At 35.9% G+C, this 25626-nt stretch overlaps 1 protein-coding gene across 1 annotated transcript in view; it reads right to left on the bottom strand.

The window, feature by feature from the left end:
• Nucleotides 1-25626, bottom strand: part of LOC150086719 (kelch-like protein 17) — a 64139-nt gene that overhangs the window by 15717 nt on the left and 22796 nt on the right. Inside the window, exons 3-5 of the mRNA XM_090372239.1 lie at nt 20907-21128; nt 17493-17609; nt 15690-15903 (exon numbers count right to left, since the gene is read on the bottom strand). Of these exons, the coding sequence (XP_090228365.1) occupies nt 15690-15903; nt 17493-17609; nt 20907-21128 (553 nt within the window). The remainder of the gene's footprint in view (nt 1-15689; nt 15904-17492; nt 17610-20906; nt 21129-25626) is intronic.

The raw sequence follows: 25626 nt of genomic DNA, 5'->3' as shown, positions 1-25626 counted from the left end.
CCCCATGGCCTGAGTGGCCTTGACACATATCTAATCCAAACCAAACAATCCGATCTGGTAGATATCCTGAAAAACAAGGTGCCATCACCTCCTTTTGACTAATAGTTCATTTTTTTCATTTCACACAGTGAATATATATATATATATACCTAACACACATACCTAACAGGATGAAGTAATAAGAATAAGTATTAAGAATTACTTAATGCCATTCATCCTATGACTTCAGCACCTTCCTCTGGGACCAGCCACTGAAATCAAAGGAAGAAACTGCAATAAGTAAGTAAAGCCTCTTGTTTCTGACATGAAATATACGCAGCACGTGGTACACGTGCGTGAAAAGACGGTAAAGTATATTAGAGTTAAAATTTAAATTTTAATCATAAGGCATGCATATATTTCATGGCTGATCCGACAGAGGCCGGAAGTAAAGACTAAAAAGAAATAGGATAATTTACTAGGGTCATGTAGGTCATGGCACACTGTACTGCTGTGGAGTAATAAAAAGTTTCAACTAAAGGTGAGCTAAAGTACAGAGGGTACTAGGAAAGTTTTGCAATATGACACAACAATGAATCACAGGAAGCTGCTTGTTGCTGCATGTTGAGACATGTTCATACGTGCATAGTAGCCGCCGCGCCAAGTCGATGGGCTCAGTTATTCATTAGTAGTGAGAGTGTAAAGTGCTTGCGATGGCATCGTGGTCACGAAATGAGATAAGGACAGTTTTGCGGTATAATTTCGTGCGTGGTTTAACCATAGACCAGTGCTTAGAAGAAATGACTCTTGCACTAGATGATGATTGTCCACATCGTACAACGATATTCAGGTGGTATAGAGAATTCCAAAGGGGAAATTTCACTCTGGAGGATTCTGAGAGGCCGGGAAGGCCACGAACGTCAGTTACGGAGGAAAACGTTACTGCTGTGAGGAAAATGCTTGACGAAAACAGGCGAGTGACCTACCAATAGATAGAGGATACTTTGGGCCTAAATGCACCAGCAATTCGTTCGATTCTGCAAGATCATTTGCACGTGAAGAAACTTTGTTCTCTCTGGGTGCCGCATCAACTGACTGAAGAGCAGATGACACGATGTGTGACTTGGTGCCGGGAGATGTTAAAAAAGTTTGATAAGGGACAATCTCGGTATGTGAACAACATCGTGACAGGTGACGAGACTTGGCTGTACTATTACGATCTGCCGACCAAGGCTCAAAACAAAGTTTGGGTCTTTGATGATGACGACACACCCGTAATTGTCAGAAAATCCCGATCTGTAAAGAAGAAAATGATAGCTGTATTTTTCAAATCGAGTGGAATTGTGGAACGTGTCGTTTTGGACACGCAGAAGACAGTCACAGCTAAGTGGTATACTGAACAATGCCTGCCTAAAGTCATTGGATCTATGAAGAACCTGCGGCCAAAGTCAAGAATGGACACCTGGTACCTCCATCACGAAAATGCTCCAGCTCACCGCGCCAAAGCCTGCACCGAATATTTGACCACGACAGGACTGAAACTTCTCGAGCACCCTCCCTACAGTCCAGACCTTGCTCCCTGTGACTTTGCACTGTTCCCGCATGTGAAAATGAAGCTAAAAGGGAGGCGGTTTTCCAGTGATGAGGACCTTCTACGGGCTTGGGACAACGAGTGTGCTTTACTCCCTAGTGAAACTTGGCAGAACTGGTTTAAAGATTGGTTTCGGAGGATGGAGAGGTGTATTGAATGTAGAGGAAATTACTTTGAAAAAATTAAATAAACAAAGCTGTATTGCAAAACTTTCCTAGTACCCTTTGTATATACGGTTTAAGCTGGCGACACCAAGTTTAAAAAATCGCAAAAAATTAATTAATTAATATTAAATTAAATTAAGGTAGGTACTATATACGTCAAAAGTTGGAAGCTAAGTTAGAGAAGTAGTAAAATAAAATTAAAATTAAGTTAGAGAAGTAGCAAATTAAATTAAATTAAGAATGTAAATTGGGGTAGGAGTTAAACACATGAAGTAATGCATCCCAGGATAGAAAGAAATAACAAGCTAGCAAAGTAGTGGTGGTAAATAGTCGCTAAACTTTGTATAAGCGAGAAAAGGAGCATCTCAAATATTGCATTCGATAAACTAATGGTTCACAAGAAATAAAAATATAGGGAGGTAGGAAAGCATAAAGAATACTGAAGGCAAAAAGAGGTTCAGGCAGTTCGGGGTTGCCATTCCTGTTCCTATTGTAGGACTCTGAACATAGCTCTGGGAGCATTCTTCTGGCGTTTAAGTATAATATATAAAGATAATAATAAATAAAATAAAATTAATAATAAAAATAATTAAATAAATACTCCTTTAGTTAGCCAATCAGGGGTGGGGTGCAAGTTTTCTACGTTTGTAAGACCCCAAAGAGGCTGGGATCATAGACATACATATGTACAAGCCTAGCATCTATAAAATATCAGTTAGCCATGATATTATTGATATCAATTGTATAGTTAATCAACTTTTTATGTTTGATGACACAGAGCTTTTTTGATGTGGTAATATAAGTAGGCTGTAGGAAACTGGTTGCTTAGAAGCTTATTGTAGAGATTTCTGATATTAATAACTATCAATTTTTTGCTATTGCATATAGTGGCTAATCTGATGCTTTGAGACAAGATGTTGGCATGTACCTTTTTGGAAAAATTAGAATGCCAATGCTTGAAGCTATATACATTAAAGTTGAAGGCTTCGTGTTTATTGTATATGTTGACTGTGGTCTGGGAGTTATTAAGATCTATATCTAAATCCAGGTAGTTGGCAGCCTCGTTATTATCACTGGTTTTTTCCAGGGTGACCTAAGTAGGGTATATATTGGCAATGTTTTGTAGGAAGTTGGGGCAATTTGCTACAAATAAATCATCAATATATCTAAATATGTAGATTTCCAGAGGCAGCGACGTTTCATGCCGGTATAGGTATATGTAATGGCAATAGGCTGGGGTACACATTGGGGTATTTATGGTTTGTTGGTAAACTGTTTTACCCTCGAAAATGTAGCTGTTGGAAATGCAGTCTATTATATGTTTATATTTATTATACAGATTATTTAGGACAAGCTTCAAATTAGTTTGATCAATGTTGGTGAATAGGCTATTATTTCATGGCTGATCCGTGAAATATTGCTATCTGGTGAGTATGGGCTTGGTACACCCAGGGTCCTGAGCTGGATATCATCATTCTTCTCTTTCTTGGTGATTCCTTTCTACTTCTCTCTCTCTCTCTCTCTCTCTCTCTCTCTCTCTCTCTCTCTCTCTCTCTCTCTCTCTCTCTCTCTCTCTCTCTCTCTCTCTCTCTCTCTCTCTCTCTGTAACTTGGGATTTTTTTTTTTTTTTTTTTTTGGCTGGTGCAGCATAAGCCTCAGGCTTCCTTGCACCATATGGCTAATAATAATAATAATTATGCAAAGCATTTAAAATTGGGATATTGTTGGTGATAATCCTGCTGTCAGGTAGGATGTTAATGATGGGTTTCAGTAACTGTTCTAAGGTTTTGCCAGGTTTGTATGCATAACTGTACTTGCATGAAGTAATAAATCTGAAGCCAATTGGGTTCTTATAGAACTTTGGTATGAAATATATATATGGAAAACTAATTATTAATACTAAGGTTTAATTTTTTGTTGATAGCTATTAACTTTTTTGTTATGATATTGCTATTGTCACTGGCTTGTATGTATCACTAGAATTGAGTTCAGCAGTTAGTGTATGAAAGTAAAAAGCTTTACATATGAAGGCGTATAGTTACTGGCAGCTTTGTCGACAGGGGTAATGATAAATTGGTCATGTAGCTCTGATAATTGTTTTTTAATTATGGATATATTGCAGTTGATAGTGGTTGGTGGAGATGTATGTGGTATTAAAGCTTTATAATTATTTATTAGATTTGATGACACAGTATTTATCCACATGCGGAAAGATTCAATAGGTGTGTTGTATAGGCAAGCATGAAGCAGTAGTTGAGGAGGCCATGATGTAACTGCTTTTTGAATGCAGTTAGGCTGGTTTTTGTATACAACCTGAATTTGTAACCATAAGAAAGAATATTTCTCAGATCCTGGTAAGGTATTATTTCCAGGTTACTGGTTATTATATGCCCATGGTGGGGCATATAATTTTGTCACAAGGCAGAACTACAGCCGTATTAATGTACAGCTGTAGTTCTGCCTTGTGGCAAATGCATGTGTTGGTGTCTAATTCTACTTTATCCATATTGGTAGCAAGTGATTTGTAATTACAGGCAAGAAGGTCAAATGGTTTATATCTGTATCTAGCTTTGATTCTGATATTTTGGCAGTTGGCTGGAAGGAGGTCCGCATGCGAGTTAATGCAATGGTTTATATTGATGCGATCCATGGTGATGTTCTGAAATTTTAGTATAATGGTAGAATACTCCTTATTAATATTATAATTTAAAGAATTTAGCTTAAATTTACAAATGTCATGTAGTAGGTGGAATAGGTGTCTAGTTTTTAATTCATAACCGTGGATGAATTTATATAGTGCTTTAAGAACACTATGTTTCATACTGAAGAGCAGATTATGTATCTGCTGCACCTCTATGTCATTGTTATCCCAAATGGTTATGGTCTGGGCAAAGCTGCCTAGTTTGTGACTGTTTGAATTATTATTTCTTAGTTTGCTTTTTTTTTGTGGCATCTTACTTTGCTTATACATTTAAGCATTTGAAATTTCTTATAAATACAGAGGTTATCTATAGAGCTGGTAATGGTACTATGGCTAAATTTGATGTTTAGGCCATAAGGATACAGTATCTTAAGTTTCAGCATAAACATTTCCTCCTGTCTGTTTCTTAAAGCAGGGTCAGGTATATGGGCAAGATGGAGATGTAGATATTAGTGAAGTAATGCTTCTGAAAGTGCTTGTATTTTATTTCATGTTCTTGTTTGCCATTGTTTTTGCTGTTATTGTAGTTGTTGATGTCAGATCTATGAAGGTTAAGTCGTAGATGCAGTTTGTTGCTGGTTTGGCTAACATACTTTACATTGCAAATATGGCAAGTGATAAGGTATACCATGTTGCTATACTTTCAGAAAATGGGATCATTACTATTGTTGGTAATATGATGGGGGTGCATGTATGGGCAGATGAAGCAAAGCCTATTGTTACATTTGTTGAATTTGAGGTTCTTCATGGAAGAGTTGGAATAGGAATCTGTCATCCCAGTGCTAGCTAGGCTGGGTGCATTTGATGCTAGTTTGCTCTGTGAGGTGTGTGTAATATGTGTATGTTTAGGAATAGTAGAGTGTAACGAGGAGCCATACAGAGCATAGGCCTCCGGAGTCAAGTTTATTCTACTCTGCCCATGTAGCATGTTAGGTAAATGTTGTCTATCCATATAAAAGTTCAATAAACATAGTGAAAATACTAAATCAAAAGACATAGTGAACATAATAAATCAAAGGACATGGTGAGAATAATAAATCAAAGGACATGGTGAGAATAATAAATCAAAAAAGTTCAATAAACATAGTGAAATAAAAAATCGGAAAAGGACAAGAAAATAACATTCCCGAGCCTAGTAATAAATCAAAATTAGGTATCAAAAAGGTAAATATAAGCTAATACAAAGGGTACTAGGAAAGTTTTGCAATACAGCTTTGTTTATTTAATTTTTTCAAAGTAATTTCCTCTACATTCAATACACCTCTCCATCCTCCGAAACCAATCTTTAAACCAGTTCTGCCACGTTTCACTAGGGAGTAAAGCACATTCGTTGTCCCAAGCCCGTAGAAGGTCCTCATCACTGGAAAACCGCCTCCCTTTTAGCTTCATTTTCACATGCGGGAACAGTGCAAAGTCACAGGGAGCAAGGTCTGGACTGTAGGGAGGGTGCTCGAGAAGTTTCAGTCCTGTCGTGGTCAAATATTCGGTGCAGGCTTTGGCGCGGTGAGCTGCAGCATTATGTTGATGGAGGTACCAGGTGTCCATTCTTGACTTTGGCCGCAGGTTCTTCATAGATCCAATGACTTTAGGCAGGCATTGTTCAGTATACCACTTAGCTGTGACTGTCTTCTGCGTGTCCAAAACGACACGTTCCACAATTCCACTCGATTTGAAAAATACAGCTATCATTTTCTTCTTTACAGATCGGGATTTTCTGACAATTACGGGTGTGTCGTCATCATCAAAGACCCAAACTTTGTTTTGAGCCTTGGTCGGCAGATCGTAATAGTACAGCCAAGTCTCGTCACCTGTCACGATGTTGTTCACATACCGAGATTGTCCCTTATCAAACTTTTTTAACATCTCCCGGCACCAAGTCACACGTCGTGTCATCTGCTCTTCAGTCAGTTGATGCGGCACCCAGAGAGAACAAAGTTTCTTCACGTGCAAATGATCTTGCAGAATCGAACGAATTGCTGGTGCATTTAGGCCCAAAGTATCCTCTATCTGTTGGTAGGTCACTCGCCTGTTTTCATCAAGCATTTTCCTCACAGCAGTAACGTTTTCCTCCGTAACTGACGTTCGTGGCCTTCCCGGCCTCTCAGAATCCTCCAGAGTGAAATTTCCCCTTTGGAATTCTCTATACCACCTGAATATCATTGTACGATGTGGACAATCATCATCTAGTGCAAGAGTCATTTCTTCTAAGCACTGGTCTATGGTTAAACCACGCACGAAATTATACCGCAAAACTGTCCTTATCTCATTTCGTGACCACGATGCCATCGCAAGCACTTTACACTCTCACTACTAATGAATAACTGAGCCCATTGACTTGGTGCGGCGGCTACTATGCACGTATGAACATGTCTCAACATGCAGCAACAAGCAGCTTCCTGTGATTCATTGTTGCATCATATTGCAAAACTTTCCTAGTACCCTTTGTAAAGCAAAGATACCAATATAAAGAAAAGATGTGTGAAAAAAAGATGTAGACCGTAATTTCAATATGTAGCCTGTAATATGGAAAGTATAAGGTTGTACTGAAGGCCATTCAAGGTAGCTTAAGCAAAACCTAGACATGATTTGTAGTTAATATATTTTTTATATAAGAAAGCAACAGTTTAAAATATTATTAATAATAGTTTATGGACCAGAGACACTGCTATAATTATACAGAAAGTACCCAATGACCATAATGGCTACATAAGTTTATAAGTAGAGAAAGGCAAAGCACTAATGTTACTGCACCCGTCATTGCAAAGGGCTAAGGGAACTAAAATTGCAATCACAGAGAACAAAGAAGGAAGTGAAGGTACAAAAAAGTAATAAGAATTACTTGATGCTGTTCATCCTATGACTTCAGAGCCTTCATCTGGGGCCAGCTGCCAAAATCAAAGGAGGCCTTCATATGTAAAGCTTTTTTACTTTCATACACTAAATGCTGAATTCAATTCTAGTGATACATACAAGGCAGTGACAAATAATAGCAATATCATAACAAAAAAGTTAATAGCTATCAACAAAAAATTAAATAGCTATCAACAAAAAATTAAAACTTAGTATTAATAATTATAGTTTTCCATATACAGCAGACTCTTGATTAACTGGGATCAGATTAACCGGGACACTTCAAGACTCCAAATAAAAAAATAAAAAAATAAAAAATCGACCAGAAATCAAAAAAATTCAAGTAATAACTAGAATAGGTATAAACAGATATTTTGCGAGTCATAAATAAGCGACAAGCAGCATTATAAGTCGTCACTGGGAGATTAGCGTACCTATTATCTTGCAATCCCCGCTGTCTTCACACTCTCCACTCAAAAAAAAAAAAAAGAGACCAAATGTTTGGTTTGTTTTAGTGCGTTGCGTCGATTGTTGTGTTCCGTTGCAGCGCAAAAGTACAAATTTTGTTTCATTATTTATGTCAGGGATGTCAGAATTTTTTTTTTTTTTTTTTTTTTGTTTAGAAATTGCGAAAATGATGGGTAAACGCAAAACAGCTGCGTTTTCAGTTAAACAAAAACTTGAAAACGGTGCATCTGTTAAATCTCTAAGGAACCATTATAATGTTGGTGACCAAACCATAATGCAACATCGTAAAAAATAAAGGGAAGCTATTAGATTTAAAATCGACATTCTAAAAAATAAAGGAAAGCATCGTATTGGACACGCGAGTAGTGCATGGTAAGTTTTTCGTTTTTTGTCTATCGCCATAATTTTTACTTAGGTTGCTGAACATTTTTCGATACAGTAAGTCACGGAATTATTCAACTACGGTTTTATGTAAATTTTTTTTCACTTGTTTTTTAGGATTGTAAAATTTAAAACAAAACAAAAATAATAAATAAATAAAACAAGCAATCAATAACAACAATCACGGCACGCACGGCATGCAAAAATGAGATATAGAGTAACAAGCAAAAAAAATAGGAAAGAGAAGATTCTTACAATTTATTTATTGTTTTTTTTTTATATGATTGAAGATTTCAGTGAAGGGGACACATTTCACCATAATAATGTAAAAACCCACACAATTCCAGCTATTGGTATTATCGCAAATGCAATAAGATCGAGTTTACTACCTGTTTATAATTAGATACACGAACAGAAAAGCCTAGTAACCCAGAAGGTGCAAATTGTTTAATGGCAGTGACCTCCAGAAATGTGCTTTAGTAAAATGTGAGTTCATGTGAGGTAATAATAGTGTTTCCCCCTTAACCCTGTGAAGTTCTTTTCAGAAAATTTCATTTTGACCGTTATCATAGTGCCGACTAAGAGAATGATCAAAATGGTCAAACATTAACAAGTATCGCGCAGAATTCAGATTTGTCAATAATAATATAGTAGCAATATGTTATTAGTTATTCCCGAGTTACGTAAAACTCGACGAAGTAAGAAGTCATGGAATATATCTCTTACGCATGTCGGGGACTTTTGTATTTTTGGATTAACCGGGAAATTGATTATCCAGGATTTGTTTTTTACCATCTATCCCGGGAAATCAAGAATCTACTGTATATACTTCATACCAAAGTTCCATAAGAACCCAATTGACTTCAGATTTCTTACTTCCTGCAAGTACAGTTATGCATACAAACCTGGCAAAACCTTAGAACAGTTACTGAAATCCATCATTAACATCCTACCTGACAGCAGGATTATCACCAACAATATCCCTATTTTAAATGCTTTGCACAATAGCAATATATCCCATATACAAACCTTTGATTTCGATAGCCTATTCACCAGCATTGATCAAACTAATTTGAAACTTGTCCTAAATAATCTGTATAATAAATATAAACATATAATAGACTGCATTTCCAACAACTACATTTTTGAGGGTAAAACAGTTTACCAACAAACCATAGGTACCCCGTATGGGTAGCCCAGCGAGTTGTATCATTGCCAATTTATACCTATACTGGTATGAAACCTCACTGCCTCAGGAAATCTGTATATTTAGATATATCGATGATTTATTGTAGCAAATTGCCACAACTTCCTATAAAACATTGCCAATATATACTCTATTGGGTATATATTGGCAATATTGTATATATACCCCTATAGGGTATATATACAATATATACCCTATCACTCACCCTGGAAAAAACCAATGATAATAACAAGGCTGCCAACTACCTGGATTTAGATATATATCTTAATAACTCCCAGACCACAGTCAACATATACAATAATGCCTGACCAATTTGATTGGATACTATGATGCAGTCACAAAGGAACTGGATGCAGGGAATAACTTTGATATTATATACTAGGATCTTAGAAAGGCTTTTGATACTGTTGCACATGGAAGACTGCTGCACAAATTGGAGCAGTGTGACATTGGAGGCAAATTGCTGTTGTGGATAAAGGGGTGGCTGAGGGGGAGAAGACAGAGAGTGGTAATCAATGGACACTGCTCGTCGTGGACTAATGTTATTAGTGGAGTCCCTCAGGGCTCAGTGTTGGGTCCATTATTGTTTTCTGTATTCATAAATGATATTGATGATGGTATATCAAGCTTAATGTCGAAGTTTGCAGACGATACAAAGGTAGGCAGGGTTGTCAAGGACACTACTGACACTATGCTGCTGCAACAGGATCTGGAAAGGTTGAGCAGATGGGCTGAGAGGTGGCAAATGAAGTTTAACATTGACAAATGTAAAGTACTACACATGGGAAACAGCAACCCCAGAGCAACGTATCAAGTCTGTGGTACTACACTGACAGTGGTAGAGAATGAAAGGGACCTGGGGGTGGTTGTGCAGGTAGATATGAAGTTCTCTGAGCAGTGCAGATGGGCTGCAAGAGTAGCTCAAGGTGTATTGTCAATGATATATAGGAATTTTTCTAGCAGGGATAAGGAGGTGATTATTCCCTTGTATAAGGCAATGGTCAGGCCACACCTAGAGTACTGTATACAGGTCTGGAGGCCTCATTTCAAGAAGGATGTAGAGCTGCTGGAACGAGTACAGAGAAGGGCAACAAGATTAGTGAATGGAACAAAGGGGTGCTCTTACGAAGAAAGGCTTAAGTTTTGCAAATTACAGTGTCTGGAGACTAGGCACCAGCGAGGTGATCTGATAGAGGTGTATAAAGCATTGAATGGTTTGGCATGCTCAATGCTGATGGCATTCTTCCTCTCGCTCAGAATAATCACTTGAGAGGGCATAAATTCAAATTGAGGAAAGACAGATGTAGGATAGACGTGCGGAAGTTTGCCTTTAGCCAGCGGGTGGTTGGTTGGTGGAACAGACTTCCATCCCTTGTCGTGGAAGTTGATAGCCTAAATAAGTTTAAGGCTCAGCTGGACAGGTATTTTGAACGAACAGAGGGGTGAAGTGGAAGTGGTTATTTTATTATTTTATTTTTTATTTATTTATTTTATTTTATGTTTTTTTTTTTGGCTGATGCTGCATAAGCTTGCTTTCTTGCATCAAATGCCTCTACTAATGCTAATGCACGCAAAGCCTTCAACTTTAATGTGTATAGCTTCATGCATTGGCTTTCTAATATTTCCAAAAAGGTACATGCCAACATCATCTTGTCTCGAAGGATCAGAATAGCCACTATATGTAATAGCAAAAAATTGATAGTTAACAATATGAGAAATCTCTACAATAACCTTCTAACAAACCAGTTTCCTACAGCCTACTTATATTACCACATCAAAAAAGCTCTTACTATCATCAAACATAAAAAGTTGTTGTTGTTGTTGTTTGGTTTTTAGGAGCATTAGCAACTAAGGCCATATTGCTCCGGGATATGCGGTGGTCATTTCCTGACCTTTCCGCATCCTCTGTATTTGGTGGTGACAGGCTCGAACCCCGGTCTAATCAAGAAGCGTGTGCTACGCACTGCTGCTCCTTCCCACCTGGCTACGAAGGCGCCCCACAAAAAGTTGATTAACTATACAATTGATATAAATAATATCATAGCTAACTGATATTCTATAGATGCTAGGCTTGTACATATATGTATGTCTATACTCCCAGCTTCTTTGGGGTCTTATAAACGTAGAAAACTTGTACCTCCCTGATTGGCTAACTAAAGGAGTATTTATTTATTTTTATTATTAATTTTATTTTATTTATTATTATCTTTATATACCATACTTAAACACCAGAAGGATGCTCTCAGAGCTACATTCAGGGTCCTAAAGGACCAGGAATAGCAACCCTGAACTGCTCGAGCACTATCTTTTTGTCTTCTTCAGTATTCTTTATGCTTTCCCACCCCTCTATAGTTTTATTTCTTGTGAGCCATTAGTTTATCGAACGCAATATTTGAAATGCTCCTTTTCTGCTTTAAAACACTTTTCTCACCTATACAAAGTTTAGCGACTATTTATCGCTACTTTGCTAGCTAGTTATTCCTTTCTATCCTGGGATGTATTGCTTCACGTGTTTAAGTCCTACCCCAATTTACATTTGTAATTTAATTTAATTTACCGCTTCTTTAATTTATGGCTTCCTTAATTTAATTTAATTTGGTACTTATAGATTACGATATAGTTTAGGGCTAAAGCCTCAGGTTATGTAAGAGTTTAACTAATGTACAAGTTAGTGCAATTGCATCATTTCAGTACACTGCCAACTACTTAACTAGTTATAAATTTGCATCATTAAGTATATCTCATATTGTGAATACCTTCATGATATTGCACTACCTCGAATAAGTAACACTTCACCAGAGGAGAAGACTATTGTTACTTATTTTCAGTGGATACCATCACCCATACTATTGTGGATTTATACTTCACAACTGGGTTGTCATCATTGCAAGACTAGGGCACCTGCCCACCCACTGATGAGGAGCCAATAAGCTCCGAAATGGTGCCGTATGGGTGATGGTATCCACTGAGAATAAGTAACAATAGTCTTCTATGGTGAAGTGTTACTTATTCGAGGTAGTTCGATATCATGGCAACTCGTGAAGGTATTCACAATATGAGATATACTTAATAATGCCAATTTATGCTACTTCTCAAACTTAATTTTAATTTTATTTTACTACTTCTCTAACTTAGCTTCCAACTTATACAGTTGTGCCCCCGTATCCACTGATTCAGTTACCCGCGGTTAACCAGGAAAAAAAAACCGAAAAACTTTTAACATGTACTACTTGCATGTCCAATACAATGCTTCCCTTTATTTTTTACGATGTTGATTTTAAATCAAATAGCTTCCCTTTATTTTTTACAATGTCATGTATGGTTTGGTCACCAACATTATAATGGTTCTTTAGAGATTTAATGGATGCACCGTTTTCAAACTTTTGAATAATTTCAAGTTTTTGTTTAATTGAAAGCACAACTTTTGTGTTTGCCCATCATTTTCATGATTTCTAAACAAACAAAAAAAAAAAAAAAAAAAAATATATATATATATATATATATATATATATATATACATAGTACTATATATAGTACGTAGAACCCTTCCGTATGCCCTCCAGAAATTAAAACGGAAAAAAACGGAAAAAAAAACGACAACTTACCAGTACATTAGAGTAAAATATAAATAATTAAATAATCAATTTAACACAATTCAAATCAATTTAAAACAATTAAAAATCAAATTAATACAATTAAAAGAATATAACGAAAATATTCAAAACGATTTTCCTTCCTGAAGCTGACAACGCTTTTAAACTGTATGTCGTGATCACAAGAATGAAAATTCCTGTGAAAAGCTTCAGGTTTTATCGCTTTTAATCCAGTTTATTTTAGATAATTTTATTGCTTAGGTATATTTTTAACTATATTTTTAACGTTTTATCGTAATTTATTGTAATATTTCCGATAGTGTATCACATTATTTTTATAGTAAAAATTTTTTATTCCTTGGCTGGTGTTTGTCTTTAATTATTGCAGTATGGAATTTCCCAGCCCCATAGGCCTGTTTGAAGATTGAAGTGTCCTGGTTAATCCAATCCCGGTAAATCAAGTCTGCTGTACTTTATTATTACTGTATTTAATGTTGGTAATGTCTTACTGTGTGTTTAATTTATCAATTAAACTTTATTATACATATGTATGTACAAGAAAATCACGTTATATATGGGGTCAGCAAGTGTTCGCTTATATCTGCAGTTTCAGCCATCTATGGTAGGCCTTGGAACCTATCCCCCCCCCTGGATACGGGGGCCTTGCTGTGTCCCTTTTAATGTATCTACATACCCATAATTGACCCCCTTTTTTTATAATTTACCGCATTGCTTTATAAGTTGCCTCTGTATTGTTATACTATTTTGCCTCACTAGCTTATATATTTTGCTCTATCTTATAGTTTGCTCTATCACATATTACTTCCATTACTGCTTCCACCTTTTTGCTCTACGCCTTATCTTTTGTTTTACGCTCACCTTTTAATTATATATTGTATCATTCATATATTATATCTCTAGGTTTTGCCATGGTGCCGGCGTTGGCATACGTACGTTACCTGGGTGTTTGACGCACATGGCATCCACATATTGCACCGTATCTCACCCAAAACTGCTACCGCTTTACCTAACTGACATTTTTTCTATCATATCTAGTACTTATATATGATGGTGCCAGCTCTTGATAATATACCATTTAGTGTATACTTTTACTGATGACTGTCAATAATTTTATTAATTTTGTTAACATTAGTTAATATTATGCGTATATAATTTTAATTTTATTTTGTTATTTTTTAGAGATTTTTCTTTGGTTTTAGCTTATGGCACTAATACCATTTCTCCACTGCTTAATTAACCAGCATATTTCTTTTGCTCCTTCTACAGCTTTTAATATTTGCTGAGCATCTTCTATTGGCATTCTCAGCCTACCCTCTTCTCTCTACAACATAGCTTTACATACGCCTTGATTATCTAATTATCCATATATTCCTAAATGCACACACCAGCATTTGTTCATAAATTTAAGAATAACATAAAACAGGAGTTTAAACTTTATATAATTATATATATAATATCTTGCTGCTTGGAACCAAAGGGAGAGAGGTCACTGGAAAATTTTATAAAATTTTTCGCTGTATATACACAGCAAAAAACTTTATAAAACTTTTTAAAAATGAAACACAGACAAAGCATGAGATATGCTATTATCCATAGCAGAATAAAGTGAGTACCTAAAAAAAAAAAATTGTTAGCAAGAGAGGGAAAAGCAGGGGGAGGGGGTGATAATATTCTGGTATGATGTTTAGACTATGGAACCAGAATGTGGTGCAGTATATGTTGCAGAATGCATGAGCCACCTTAAACTTCAACTTTGAAACTCTGACTTGGGCTTTACAAAGTTCAATGATAAATTAAAGCAGGTCTATACAATTGAGCTTACATATGACACTGTTCCAAGCTAGATGACCATTTTAAGGTTTATATTAGAAGCAATTATTGCATTGTACTAACAGGTTGATTATTAAGAAAGACAAAATGCTAAGATAAAAATTAAATATGCTGGGCCATTCAGATTAGCACTAAGACAACTTAATACTATGCCAATGGAAAATTGTTTTAGAGAAAGCTAGAATACATTTTCTGAAATCTTTTAGTTCTTTCATAGGTTGGTGGTACATTCAAGTTATTAACTTCATTCATCATGATTACTGTGCAGTTGTACCTATGATTTCTGTAATTGCAAAACTATGTCATATATATTCTAATTAATTAAAAATGGAGGAAAACTCCAATTTTAATTTTTTCAGAAAATCTGATTTTAGGTAATGAACTTGATCTGTCTATTGTGTAAAACCAGAAATTTTACTATATGTCATGAATTTTTAGTAATTAACAAAACAATTGGTTAATTATTTAAAGAACGTAGGTGAAAAGTACAAAATATGCAGGAATTACAAATCTATTCAACTCATACTACTTATACTGAAACCAAAAGAACCAATTTTAGTGTACTTTCATAAGTGCTTCTAAAATAATTTCTTTCAATCTTAATGCAGTTTAGCCAAATAGATTGTTTAATTATTTCATTAAGTGTGAAGATTCATAACTTGTTAGGTGTATTTCAGGTCTACAGCAATTCCCAAGGCAATAAGACAGTTGTCTCAGGAATAACTTTTGGGATGGTGCATTTTTCCCAAAAAATAGAGCAGTGGGTGCCAAATCAAAGTTTGGATTATGCACAAAAATCATTACCTCATGCATGATTACTGCTCTAATACAATGATTCCATTTCTTAATGTTTGTATAGTAAAAAAAAAAAAAAAAAAAGAGGTTAAGCAAAAGCTGTACATACCAATAGCAAATATATATGGTCGAAGTCCTTCAGGTTTTCTCTGTGTGGTCCGTACAGACACCATGCTATTTCGTTGTTCTGGCATTAGATGATATTTCATTGCTTCAATTAGTAGATCCTTTCCTTCAAGACTGCCGTGTACTAAGGGTTCATCTCCTACACGGGTTAAAAGGAACTCTCTGCCAATTAGAGGAAGCCTTACATGCTGCAATAGCTGAAGAAAGATTAAGAATTTTTGTTTTCAGTATTGCATGCCATATGTTGTTTAAATACATCATCTTGGTGTTAACCTGACACAGGAAAAGAAAATAAGCATGAGCACTAAAAGTAGTTTTATCAATTGTATATGTCGTTGAATATAAAAAATACTCATACTATTATCATTATACTATTATCCTAAACTGTGATTGCGACTTATATAGTATACATCATACCAGATTTTTCAATCTGGTATCATCAATTCAGATAGTCAAGGGATCTGGCACACAAATAAAAAATATATATTAAAGGCTAAAAAAAAAAAAAAAACTTGACTTTCTTTACAGTAATCATGTTAGTCCAGAGGTCCTGGAGCAACTGTGACCAACATCCAGGCTCAAGTATATATGGTGCAGGCTGAAATAGACTTGCACCTTAAGTCACCAAATTTTTTTTTTTTATTTATTGTTTCCATAAAAAGTTTGAATTTCAGCCAGTATGGAATTTGAGAACTGCCATTTAGTTCATAATTTTTCTTCACTTTGGTTTGATTGCAATAATCAGTAACTTATGGAGTATAACAAACTCCAAATATAGTCAACATTTTTATTGAAAACAATGCTGACTTTTCATTTATTACAGTACAAAATCAGCAGAATTCTAAATACAAAAAAGTAGAAATTAATTCATTAGATAAATGGACTTTAATTCTTTATCTTAGATCGAAGATTTTTGAATTTGGTAATCCCAACCTTTGTGAAATATAGATCATTGTAAAGATATATATATATAATGTTTTAAAAAAATTTTAAATGTGTAAACTTCTGCAAACTGACAGAAGCTTAGATTTTTTTAAGCATATCAATCAGTGAAATCAAGTAAATATTTGACTTCAGTTTCCACAAAGGAAAGTTAAATATTTTTAAACTTTTCCAGACTGCATAAACTACTATGGGACAAACAAGCTTAAGATAGCATTTCTATTAAATTGCCAACTATAATTAAACGCCTTCTCATTCTGAAACCTTTTGTTAAAAAGGGCAGTAGTCTGTCATTTTAAATTCAAACAGCATTTCTTCCAGCCAAGCTGGATCCCTAACCACCTAAATCCTAGGAAACATAACCCTCCACGTACATACGGTGCCTCCGTAGCCAGGAGCAGCAGTGAGTAGCACACGCTTCTTGATTAGACCAGGGTTCGAGCCCGTGACCACCAAATACGGAGGATGCGGAAAGGTCAGGGAATGACCACCGCATATCCCCGGAGCAATATGGCCTTAGTTGCTAATGTTCTTAAAAACCAAATAACAATAACAAACCCTCCCCATACAGTTGGGCCCCAGGTTTGATGGGAAAAAATGCTACCTTTGATGCAAAACCTAACGATAAGCATTTGGAGGAGAGGGGGAATGAACATAAGCTTATTCCTAGGTTCATAAATTTGTACCAGAGCCTGTAATTTCATGACTGGGCCATGCCATCTTAATTTAATTCTTCCATACATAATACCTAAGATTTGAAGATATCCTAAAGAAGACTGAAGAAGCAATGTTTACAACAGATAAATATTTACATTCTATAAATGAAATATGTTAAGAAACCTACTTTTCCCAGATGTCGCTGTCTGTTAGGAAGGTCATGTTTTATCCATGTTATAACAGCTCTGTACACAATTTCCTCAGTTACCACATTCAGCTGATCACTCGATATTAGGTCTTCTACCTGAAACCATAGAAAAGACTTCTAATTAAATACCAATATAAATTTATAACAATTAAACTACATCATTACAATCAGACATGAATAAGTCTTTCTACCAACCATAATTAAACTTTCTCATTCAGAATTCCAACAGGAAATTCTTTAGCAATTATAAATTTGTAATATGTTGTCATTAGATTTGACAGGGGCAATTTTAGGTTCAAAGGGTTCAGTTAAACTCCACCTAAGATGGTGGAGTTTAGAAAATTTTAATATTGCAGTACAATCAGTAGCAGTCCCAGGATTTTCTGAAAGGGAGGGGCTAAATCAGTGTTTGTTCCAGGGAATTACTAAGCTTTAATCAATATGTATAAGTAAAAAATATCCACATTATTTTTATCATACGGTAGGGGTTAAAGGGACTACAGCCAGGACTATGAAAAGGTACTTGGGGTTCTGGGGACTTGTTTATTTATGTTGCAACTTTGATGGCCCCAACTGGAGCCCCCAACCTTGGGGGACCTGGTGCAGAGCATCTAATGCCCCCCATTTGCACGGCTGTGACTACAGCCCTATCTGGGCCCACCAGTGAGCACAATTTCTTTTTGTATTCACAAAGGAGAGATTCATTGAACAGCCCTGCATGGTTGTCAGATAAGGAAAATATGCTTTCCCCATTCATACTTCATGTAGTCAGTAAAGTGCAGTATAAACCAGCATTTTTCAACTAGTGTTCCACGAAAATTTACAGTCCTGCAAGTATTACCTAATTGTTCCATAAAATGTTCTTCCAAAAATTAGCACTTTCAATATTTTGATGCCTGCACTTTAAAATAAAAAGAAAATATACACAATATATCTATACTAAACCAGGAAAGGGAGGCTGTGATACCCTCATAATTCCATTTAATGTTGCTGACTAAATTAACCACCACTGAACAAAAAAAGATTCTTCAGAGGGTGTTAAAGTGTTGCAGCGGTATTTCACAAGCAGCAAACCTTATTTCATAGTCTGTCTGACAAATCACAAATGCCAGTTGGCTTGCACAGGTTCAGCTTCAGGTCTTCTGTCATGGTACAATTGCAACGTTACATCATTTGCAATTCACTTGATCATTAGAATAAATATTTTTTTTAGGATCTCAGGACAAGTTCTTCAAGGCTTTGACAGTTGTCAAAGATGACATTTGGGTCTACTATACACTTTACAGCTGTCAAAAATCCACTGGGAAATGCCTTCTCCCTCACATGCAAAATTTACTTTGATACCACTACTTTACTGAACTACTCTAAAACCATTTTGAATCTCCAATGTTTTTCACAAACCCATACTGCAGTCAAGTCATTCTTCAATTGAAAATGTTCTGGCATCCATAATGTTGACGCCTTACCTGGGAGAGAGACAATACACACAAATATCATCATATGGATACACACATATGCATTTCATCTCATTTTTCCTTCCTCTCTAAAAAAAAACTTTAATGGTGAAATACCTCTGAGATAAAAAGATCATATAATCTTCAATCATCAGAAAAGTGGCAGTTAACTTTTAATTTAGCAAAATACAGTCTTACACTTGGGGAACAGCAACCCCACAATAACTTACAGTTTGTAGGGCTGAACTAAAAACATCAGAGGAAGAAAGGGGTTTGATCATTATGATACAGTCGGATATGAAGTTCTCCGAACAAGGTACACAGGCTGCAAGGAAAGTCCACAGTGTCCTATTGATAATTTATCAAACATTTGCAAGTAAAGATAAGAATATCACAATTCTACTGTATAAGGATTGTAAGACTGCACTTGGAATACTGTGTCCAAGTATGGAGACCACATCTAAAAAAAAAAAACATCTAGCTTCTTGAAAAGGTTCAAAGATGAAACCACTTGATGATATCTCCCAAAGAGCATGAGCAGGAGGATACACTTCATATGTGCGGGCTACAGAGGTTGGCAACCAGGCATCTTAGATGGAACCTGATTGAGGTCTGATTAAGGCTCTAAGAAGGGACAGTAAAATGAATGAACACAGAATGAAATTTTCATTGTTATAAATGATTCCGGAACTAGAGGCCACAAATTCAAATTAACAGGGAAAGAGATTTAGACTCAATTGTAAGAAGGTTTCTTTTAGCTAGTGTGTTGTTAATTGCTGGAATAAATTACCTCTGGGGGTAGCTGACATCTTGAGGAAATTCAAAGGGCAGATGGGTAGTTACTTGTGTAAGGAAGGAACACATTGGTTATTTATTTTCTTTTTATTTATTTATTATTATTATTTCTTTTTATTTAGTTATTCATTTTATTATTTGAGCAAAAGCTGATGGCATCCTTGCACTATAATGAGCTATATATCCTGCTGACATGAAAATGTTTCATGTTGTAAAACAAACAATGAACCTGACCCACCCCCAGGCACATTATTATCAATTTAGCTGTATGGGTTATTTGTTATGCCCCAAGCAAGGACTGAAATGGAATATTTTAAAAACTGGAATGCTTGTTAATAAAATATCTTATTTTTAATAATCATGTAAGTACATGCATCAGTTGTACTTATTTTAATAATCAAATAAGTATAACTGATGCAGCATGTAATGAACTGAAACAGCATTCCAGTGTTCCAGTCCATTCCAAGCCCTACTCCGAACTTTTAAAAATTGGGAATGTGGCCACATTATATGATTCAATTAAATTATGAGGGCGGTCCTGCTTTGGAATTCAGAAAATCTGGCCACTTAAGTCAAGGAATAATAACTACTGTACTGAGAATGCTTTTCTGTCCAAATTTGTTATTTGTTATTTGGTTTTTTTTAGGAGCATTAGCAACTAAGGCCATATTGCTCCGGGATATGCGGTGGTCATTCCCTGACCTCTCCACATCCTCCGTATTTGGTGGTGACGGGCTCGAACCCCGGTCTAATCAAGAAGCATGTGCTACGCACTGCTGCTCCTTCCCACCTGGCTACGGAGGCGCCTTTCTGTCCAAATATATCACTACATGTATGATTGGAAATCGAGTAAATATATACAAACAAAAGTAGAACCATTTTTAGTAAAAGCCCAGTGATTGAAAAAATTAATTAAAACTGGGATTGACTATTCAATTCCAGTATTAATTCACAAAATACTATTGATATATACAGTAAATTAAAGAAGTCCAAATTACACATCACTATAAATAGATAAAAGTAGAAAAACCATTTATCTAATAAATCTCTTCCTTTTTCTAAAAGATAAAAGTTGTTGTCAATGCAGTTTGAAGAGAGCTCTTTACCTATTACATCTGTTGCTTAAAGAAACACATTAATTAACCTGAGAGAAAGGGAGCATCAGGAACTCTTCTGTTAAAGCTACCTCCTGGAAGTTTTGCAAGGCGTATTTGTGTGACTTCCGATGTAATTCTTCACAAGAGTGTGCATCAGCAAAACTGCGAATTCCTAGACAATTTGAAGGATGCAACTGACGAAGCAAAAATTTGCAGCATGCTTCTCGGACACTATATACCTGAAGAAGACTGGCTACTGGTAGCAGAACCTAAAAAGTTAATTTATTCCATTAGAAAAAGAAAATAATATAAATCTATAGTATGATGGGCAGGGTCATCCATTTATTTTTTCAGTTAAATTCCAGAAAAATGACTGATCACATAATAAAATTTCAGGCAGTAACTTTTAAGGTTCAAATATAGCATTATGTTTTCTTAATAAAACTTAAAACAAAAAAAAAAAAAAAAAACAAAAAAAAAAAATCATAAAAAGGAGGAGTATTCGTAATTTCAGATTAACATTTAAGACTTCCAAGTTTCAATATTACAACATGTCTAACACCTAACAACTGTATATGTATTAAAATAATATTTCTAATATCACAAAGTTAAAACTACAGTTTATCCATGAACAATGCTATAAATGCACAAGAAAAGTTTCCTGGTAGCCACTTAATCAAGACTTGAGTATAACAATAATTAAGCAACCCAAGCATTTTTATTTTATTTATTTATTAAACTAGGCAGTCCCAGCCAGCTTTCCTGGTAACCCCACCCCACCTATTTACAATACTGTACAGAGCCTTCATCCCCTATACATTGATGCATTTGAGATAATGATTCTAATAACATGCAAACCTTAAATTTGCAACTCTTCTTAAAGAGTTCCAAATTTGGGGGGAGGGGGGGAGGATTTAACAGACATTTGGCAATAATGGACATCCCATTTCCCATATTAGTCAGTAAAAAAATATAATATATATATATATTTATAATTTTTTTAACCGCTAATTTTAGTCTTTTTTTCACTGTGATGGATAAATTTTCATGTTAATGTGGTGTTAATGCTATTGCTGGTTTAACAATTATACACAATATGCACATTAATAGTATTGTGCATATTTATTTGATTTATAGTTTTTATTTAAGGCAGGAGGTATTTCAGTCATTCAGGCCTGACTGTCTGCCTAGCAATTGGTGTGCTAGCAGTGGTTGGTCAGCCTATATATACAGGGTGATTCACTACCAAGTGCGATAAACTTGCAGGAGGTGTAGGAGACACAAAGACGAATCGGAATCACATAGCATTGCAGGGTCTGAAATGCCTTCGTCATGTGATAGAGGACGTTGAACGGGAGGTCGCGTGAACAGCGATCCCGCTGGAAGTCAGCATTTACGAACCGTTTCTGTTGAAGAAACCAAGTAGCAAAAGTCCTCCGGAGTGGATAATCCGCAGGCTCCAATGATTGGACGCGTTGCAGATGGTATGAACTCATTTGGTTTGTTGACAGTATCCTCCATACAGTGGATTGGGAAATACCCAATCGTTGGCCTATCGCTCTAGTACTCTTACTCGGATTGCCTTCTGCAAGACTTAGGACATTCTACTCATTGCCTGGTGTCCTCTTCGTTCACTCTCGATTCATAGTACCTCTCGTGAAACAACCAGTCTCACGTAACCTTCTGTGCACAAGTGTGAAAATCGTACGATGAGGAGCACGCCTGTGCGTGAAATGTTCCTGGTACAAGTGCAGAGCGGCGCACCCACTACAGTCTGCAGCTCCATACGTGAGGTGCATGTCAGCCAGTTCAACGTTTGAATACTTGTCCATCCTGCTGCCTCGGGAACCGGTTCGCAAATGCTGACTTCCAGCGGGATCGCTGTTCACGCGACCTCCTGTTCAACGTCCTCTACCGCATGACGAAGGCATTTTGGACCCTGCAATGCTATGTGATTCCGATTCGTCTTTGTGACCCCTACACCTCCTGCAAGTTTGTTGCACTGGTAGTGAATTACCCTGTATATATTAGGGTTGCCATATCCAAATCACTAAAAACAAAAGCATTTCCAAGAATCAGGTCAAAAAAAAAAAAAGAAAGAGATATCAATAGGGAATGAGGACAAAAACGATAACACATGAATAAACAAAGTTTCAATAATCAGTATAATAAAAATCATCAATAATCAAATTAAAATGTAAACTTTCACTATTTCTGCAACCATTTATATTTTCCCTGATAATTTGTTTTAACAATGACAGGTTAGAATATAAGTAGGTATAGAAATTGGAGCATGACTTTTTTTATTTTTTAAATTTATACAGTAAAAATATGTTTTTATAGTATCAATATATAATTTATTTCCGTCTTTTGTCCACTGACTATTTATTAATGTAAAGATCTTTTCTATATTTGAGAAGTTTTTGTGAAAAAATGTGCAAGTTTTAAGTATTCTACGTAATGCTCTGGTGTTTTTACATTTTCAAAAAAATTTGTCTATTTTTCATGGGTTAGCAATTGATTGAATTGTTCATTTTTGCTTTCCATTTCTACAAAATTTTTCAAGCTTGTTAATTGATCAAAACATTTAACATTATCAATTTGAATTTCTTTAGTGATCAAATACTGGACACTATTTTCCACATCCTTTCATTTAGGTTCTTATTTAGGTTCATCTGTGCAAAACAACTTCTTCTAGAAGTTTCATCCACTTATCCAAATACTCCAGGCAATTACTGTATAGAGATTAACTCATCACAAAAATTTTCACATATTATCTTCATCCTGCACATGTTTTTCTGCACATAATGATTTCATTTTTTTAGGAATGAATGTTTGAGTTCAAATGTTCTTCAAGAACATTCCTCACTGATTTTAAATTACTCCATACTTCAGCAATAAACCCTGGGGGCTCACATCTGGTGAGTATGGGCTTGGCAAACCCAGGGTCCTCAGCTGGATATCATCATTCTTCTCTTTCTTGGTGATTCCTTTCTACTTCTCTCTCTCTCTCTCTCTCTCTCTCTCTCTCTCTCTCTCTCTCTCTCTCTCTCTCTCTCCCCCTCTCTCTCTCAAGGTAACTCGGGAATTATTATTTTTTTTTTTTTGACTGGTGCAGCATAAGCCTCAGGCTTCCTTGTACCATGTGGCTAATAATAATAATAATAAATAATAAAATTGAGTTGCATTCTCTTTCAATTTTTTCAATGTGAATGTGGAATACACTCATCAATGAATATATGAGGGCTGTTCAATAAAGAATGATTATAATTTTTCATGAACTGTACCTGCTTGCTATTTATAGCTGAGCTGTAGAATTTAAAACCAAACCAAACTGCATCATATAGCAAATGTGCAGTTGATACGTGCTCATGTGACATTGGTGGTTGGTCAAGTTTATGCCTGTTCAATTTTGCCTACATAACAATGGAAGTGACACATGAGGAACAGCATGCAGCTCTCAAATTTTGTTTCTGTCTCAAGAAAGCATAAGCTGAAGCCTATGGAATGTTAAAAGAGGCTTATGGCAAACTACACTTCCATATAGCACAGTTTGCAGGTGATTTAGAATGTTTAAAGATGGATGTTATTCAATCACAAAAATTAGTGGTCCTGGAGCTTCAACCGCTGCTGTCACCACAGAAACCATAAACACTGCTTCTGTAATCGTGACAGAAGATCATCATATAACAGTAAGGCAACTGGCAGAGATGTTGAGAATATCAGTAGGAAGTATGCAAGGTATTATCCATAACCATTTACACATGACACGTGTTTGTGCATGCTGTGTTCCAAAATATTCACACCTCAGCAACAACATGTTTGTGTGGAGGTTTGCCAGGAAAAACTTACATATATAAATATAATCAGAAAAAAAAAAAAATTATTTTAACTGAGCTGTTTAAACACAAGTGTTGTAAAACATTGCAATACAATACTGTAATTGTGAGAGAAGTTGTAAAACACTGCAATACAAAGATCGCTTTAAAAATCTTAGATTACAAAGGCCATGCAAGTGAGCTCTATGGTGAGGCCCAAGGCTAGCACCTCATGCACCTGTTCATAAGTACGTCCTTGCAGGAACTGCAATTATTATTAGCCATATGGTGCAAAGAAGCCTGAGGCTTTTTCTGCACCAGCCAAAATGAAAAAATTTTGAGTTACCCTGAGAGAGAGAGAGAAGTCAATCAACGAGGAAGAGAAGAATAATGATATCCAGCTCAAGACCCTGGGCGTGCCAAGCCCATATTCACCAAATGTGAGCCCCTGGACACCAAAAAAAAAAGCAAAGGTTATGGTCGTCTCTTTTTTTGATATGACAGAGTTGTGGGGCTCAGCCACAGAAATAACAAATGTGCAGTTGACACGTGCTCATGTGACATGTCACAAGCCATTGAATGCTGCAGAATAGGGGGTTGGCTCACATGGGCATATGTCCCCCAACCAAAAATTTGAAATTAAAGAAACAGAATGCAGGAGGAGTTTAAAAAAAAAAAAAAAAGGACCATCAAAGGATGATTAATTATTATTATTAGCCATGTGGTGCAAGGAAGTCTGAAGCTTATGCTGCACCAGCCAAAAAAAAATTTCTGAAATATCCTGAGAGAGAGAGAGAGAGAGAGAGAGAGAGAGAGAGAGAGAGAGAGAAGGGAATCACCAAGAAAGAGAAGGATGGTGATATCCAGCTAAGGACCCTGGTTGTGTCAAGCCCATACTCACCAGATGTAAGCCTCTTGGGTTAATACAGATATGGGACGTTAATAAAAG

The sequence above is a fragment of the Mastigoproctus giganteus genome, chromosome 4 (assembly GCF_048544385.1).
Source record: "Mastigoproctus giganteus isolate SK-2022 chromosome 4, ASM4854438v1, whole genome shotgun sequence".
NCBI classification, from domain to species: Eukaryota; Metazoa; Arthropoda; class Arachnida; order Uropygi; family Thelyphonidae; genus Mastigoproctus; species Mastigoproctus giganteus.
The sequence above is the reverse complement of the archived record's forward strand: the minus strand, read 5'-3'. Positions and strand labels throughout refer to the sequence as shown.